This window comes from Cryptomeria japonica, chromosome 10, assembly GCF_030272615.1.
Source record: "Cryptomeria japonica chromosome 10, Sugi_1.0, whole genome shotgun sequence".
In the NCBI taxonomy this organism is placed as follows: Eukaryota; Viridiplantae; Streptophyta; class Pinopsida; order Cupressales; family Cupressaceae; genus Cryptomeria; species Cryptomeria japonica.
The window spans coordinates 205,756,776-205,761,930 of NC_081414.1; the positions used below are offsets into that span (position 1 = coordinate 205,756,776).

Sequence of the window (5,155 nt, forward strand, 5' to 3'; positions counted from 1 at the left end):
TTAGCTCTTGTCCTGGTTTGGATACCCATGGCATTACCTATTTTCTTATTCTTCTTTTTTCCCACTATAAGGGAGTCCCCATCCCCATCATCATCCTTGAAGTCTTTCATATTTTGATTCTTCAGCTGGTGAAAGTTCAGGGTACTTATATTATCTTTTAAAATCTTCAAAGCTCCCTGGCTAACTAAATCCTGAGAATCTGAACTTAATCCCATGGGACTAATGGGATCCTCATCTTTTTCATGATCAGTTTCAGGCACCTCGGAGTAATCCATACTTTCATTGTCCACCTTGTCTTCCTTTGAAGGTGCATCCCCATTTTCCACTAATTCATCTATCTCTCCTTCTTCCAGCTGCTTTTTCAGGCTATCGCCAGTGGGTTGCAAATCAACATTATTAGGATCCATCTGAGCATTCTCACTAGGTTATCCTTCCTTATTCACCTTATTCCCAATAGCGGGGATTTCGGGAGCCTGCAGCCTTGGACCATTAGACCACTCGTCATCTTTACCTGGTTTCTCTTTCCAAATTTTCTTCTGAGCCCCTATGTTCTTAGAAGCATTCTTTGGATTGCTCGGACATCCTCTAGCCCAATGTCTAGATTTTTTGCAATGAAAGAACACAAAAGGTAGAGATTCATATTCGATAGGCTACTCCCATCTCCCAAGTTTTGAGAGGATATCAATGGATGAAGGGAGATCTGAGTTATGGCATACATTTACACAGATTCTAGCATAGACTAACCTTTTCCTTGCAGCTATCATAGGATCCATAGCAAGAAGTTCCCCAAAAGAACTAGCTATCCCTTTGAACACATCTTCAAACCAAAACTCCAAAGGAAAACCAAACAATCTAACCCAAACCAGAGCCAAATAAAAAAAGGATGAAGCTTTTAACTCTAGCTTTGGGGCCCATTTTCTTAAAGTCAAGGAGGTTTTACCAAACATCCATAGGCCTCCACAGAGCACCCCCTCAAAATATTCTGAACAAGAGAAGCTAAAAGCAAAAAATCCTTTGGGCAAAGCTAAAATATCTACTTGACCTTTCAGATGCCATTTATTTTTAGCAAAGACCCTTACATTCTCAATATTAGGCCTTGGACCAACAAATTTACCCACCAAAGTGAAAGCCATTAAGGATATATTATGATCAATCACAACATCCGGAATAGAGATGACAAACTTTCCCTCTATCTTATTTGAAATATCTTTCACCTTAGGAAAGGCGGACTTACCTGTAGGTTTCGTACCAAATAAGTTAGCACAAGATTTTGGTGGGCCTTGGAAAACCACATTCTATTCCAACTCAATTTCCCCTCTCAAAGAACCTTTTCCACAAGAAACAAAGACCTGTGAATTCTGGCCTTCCCCAGGATCAAAAGGACGATCCACGGGATGAGGGTTCCCATCCTCATTATCACCCATAGATTTGTCTAAAGCATGCAACCCATGCACAGAGGTTCCTGTCTGAGCCCCAACATCTTTCCCGCTCAGCAGACTCCCGCCCAACTCCATTTCAAAAAAAAAAATATAAGAGCAAGATGGTGTTATCTATTAGAGAACCCTTAAATTGATAGAGTTAAATGAAAGAAAGAGAGACACACATGAGAAATTTATGTTGGAAAAATAAATGAAGCATCTATTTATAAGAATAAATTATTGAGGAAATTCAAGATTACTAATTCAATTCTCTTTTAGAATGCTAAGTTAGAGAAAAAAGAAAAATATGCAAAGACCCTTTTGGCTTAGGCTATTTGAGGTTGTTGAGATGTATTACATGAATGTGTATCATCTCATAATCCTAGTTAGAGAACTCATGGAGACATATATGCATCACCAACACTTAAAGCAGTACTTTTTATAAGTAGTGTTCAAAGCATTTTGATAGGTGACTGCATCTATTATCTGTTATATTTTATCTATGAGTAGTCATGCCCCCTATTTGTCATGATGTGGTGTCTTTGTCCTTGTCCTTCAATAGTGTGACATTCTTTTTACAGTATGCTCCTAGAGAATCCTTTTGGATTATCCCTACATTCATATGTGACATACATCCCCAACTCGAGCCACTATTGGGACTCCATAAAAAACCTATAAAACAAAACTAATTCCTTGCTAGTTTTTTCTAATTGTTTCTCATGATGCTCCTTTTCAAATCCCCATGAGTTTTGTATTTCAATTATTCATTGGAAAACTTTAGTTATTTGTACATTTCCTTTTGCCTTTATGTTTTCTTGGGTTGTGGGGTATTGGGTATAATTTGGACTAAGGGATTAAATACCAAGGTTTAAGTTCCTATGAACACTGTATCCCACTATTTCCCCAATGCTTGGTCTTATTTGGCATCCACCTCCATGGTTCCAGTTTCATCTGATACCTCATTTCTGATACTTCATTTTTTGTCACATTCATTCCTTATGCCTCTTCTCATCCAGGTCCATCCATGTTGATGTCATCTAAAATCCCTTGAAATGATTAAGTAATCGCATCATGCTTCTTATTGGTTCTCAAACTTCATGAAATCTTGATGAAGTTTTGGAATTCTTAAAATACCAAGGTTTGAGTTCCTATGAATACTGTATCCCATTGTTTCCCTAATACTTGGTCTTGTTTGGCATCCACCTTCATGGTTCCAGTTTCATCTGACACCTCGTTTCTGATACTTCATTTTTTGTCACATTCATTCCTTATGCCCCTTCGCATTCAAGTCCATCCATTTTTTGAAGTCATCTAAAATCCCTTGAAATGATTGAGTAATTGCATCATGGTTCTTATTGGTTCTCAAACTTCATGAAATCTTGATGAAGTTTTGGAATTTATTAAAGTTGTCACATGGAACACTCCAAAATTTGAGTAAGAGAAAAAAACTTTAATCGAAGTGTTAAGGTTTGTATTATCAAAGAGTTCACAAGTTCTTGAAATTTGTGATGATGCAACATAGGTTTGCTAAGGTAGAAAAGTGCAACATAGGAGGAAAGTTCAATATGTTACATTATTTATAGGTCCATTTACTCACAAAAAGTGCAATAGGTTAGATTTAACTCAAAAAAGTGCAATCCAATGAAAAGAAAGTGGAAGGACTAAAGATTTCATGAGAAAAAAAAAGGGATGAAAAGTTGTCAAGTTCTCAAAGTTGCATAGTTTATGAACTTTGTGAGCATGTGATAGAGTTTTCCAATTAGTAGGTGTGACAAAAGGGAATAAGGAATAAAAGGAGATAATGATGAAAAATAAGAAGAAAATTTGCAAAGTTCTAAATATCACAAAGTTTACCAATTTGTAAAAGGTGTGATAAAAGGAAATAAGGAATGAAAGGAGATAAAGAAGATAAATAAGAAGAAAAAATATCATTGTTAATGTCACAAAGTTCACGAGTTTGTGAAATTTTCAAAGTTTATGATATAGTCTATTTTGTCTGTATCATTAATTCATTGTATGTTGTATCTACCTACTATTTGCTTTTCAATTTATATCTACTAGGTTGCCCTACAAGGTCTAGATTATCCATTTTGAGTTATATTCTTCCCAATCATGAATACTGTGAGATTTGCATGCAAGTGCCTTCAATTCCTCAACAAATTTAGTCCCCTTCAATTTTACAATGGGCATATAAGCATGAGATTGTGTAAATGCTACATATAATAGTTTGTCCTTCTCAAGAGTTGGTCATTGTTTTTCCACTAGATACTTGTAAGTGTTTAGAAGATTTACCGATTTTAAGTATTGAACATCTAGTTATAAAAGGACAATAATTTTTAAAATAATTTGCAAGTCTTAAGATTGTAATGGGTGTTAGATAGGGAATATCTCCAACGTTGTATTTATGCTTTTAGGAGAATTTATATATTTTGTTAATATTTCCCCTTATCATACAACTTGATAGGGATGCAATGAAAATTTGATAGATGTGACAACATTCACACAATCATACAACTTGATAGGGATGCAAAAATCTTTCACACAATCGAATCCAAAAATGCTCTCTTGATTATGTGACAACATTTTAAAATATTGCTAGCCAAGTAAAGACCATTTCTCTCTTTCACATGGATTTCACAATGTAGTTTGGATCATTAAGTCACAGTTTTATATTTAATAAATGTCCCTAATGCATTTTATGCTTAAAAATTAGCCCCTCTATGCTTTTATTTAATATTCCCCCCCTCTTGTGAATTATGACTCTATAACCCCTTTGATAGGTAGTGATCCAAGAAATAGGTGAGTCAATCAAATACTTTAAGAAATAAACAAATATTCTGCCATGAGTTAAAACTAGTTTTAGTATATTTGTAGTTCATGATTTAAAAATTTAATCAGGGATAATATTATTAATGAGCCATATTATTTGATCATCTTGTTAATAATGTATACTTGCCTTTATCTTGCACTCTCTAAAATTATGTTATGGTAAATTGTATAAGGGGTCATATGTGCATTTGGTTAACCTATGACCCAATGATAGTCTTTGGGATTTAGATTTCATTGGATATAATTATTTATTTTGTCTTCTCTTTCAACATAATTAATCTCATTCAGTATAATTTTAAGAACACCCTCCTAGGTTTAAGCTAAGCCCCAAATGTACGAGATCTTATCTATCCTCATAGTTGTCCTTTGACCCTCCATAGTTTTTAGATAAAAGTTACTTTTGTCCTCTTGAAGGGATTCCTTGTCCTCAAAGGTAGTCTTCTATTTTAAGATTTTGGACTAGAAATTTTGGGACCCAACACACCTCACTAATAATATATGTAGTCACATAAATTTGTCCACTTAATTAAATGAATATTTAGTATTTATTTGATTATTTAACCATCAATCAATAATTAATTAAATTAATATTTAATTAATTCATCTTAACCCTCTTCTCTTATTAATTAAATAAATTATTCAATTTATTTGATTTAATTCACTTAACAAATTTAGACCGTTAATTAAATAAATAAATCATATTTATTTAATTAAATCTTCTCTCACATTTAAATAAATTAACATTTATTTAAATTCCCCCAAAATCCCACCTCTCACATTTAAATAAATTAACATTTATTTAAATCATCTTTATCCTCCACCCACTTGTATTTTCCTACAAATGCAAGTTGCACAACTATTTTAAATAAAAAAATTATTTATTTAAAATCCTATTTATCCTCACCCAC

General features: G+C 33.6%; 1 protein-coding gene across 1 annotated transcript; it reads right to left on the reverse strand.

The window, feature by feature from the left end:
* Window positions 1-425: 425 nt before the first annotated feature.
* LOC131858857 (uncharacterized) lies at window positions 426-1,514 on the reverse strand. Its single transcript, XM_059212323.1, has 3 exons — window positions 1,328-1,514; window positions 745-1,234; window positions 426-597 (listed from the first exon to the last, which is right to left on the reverse strand). The coding sequence occupies exons 1-3, from the start codon at window positions 1,512-1,514 to the stop codon at window positions 426-428; spliced, it is 849 nt and encodes a 282-aa protein (XP_059068306.1).
* Between the last annotated feature and the right edge of the window lie 3,641 nt (window positions 1,515-5,155).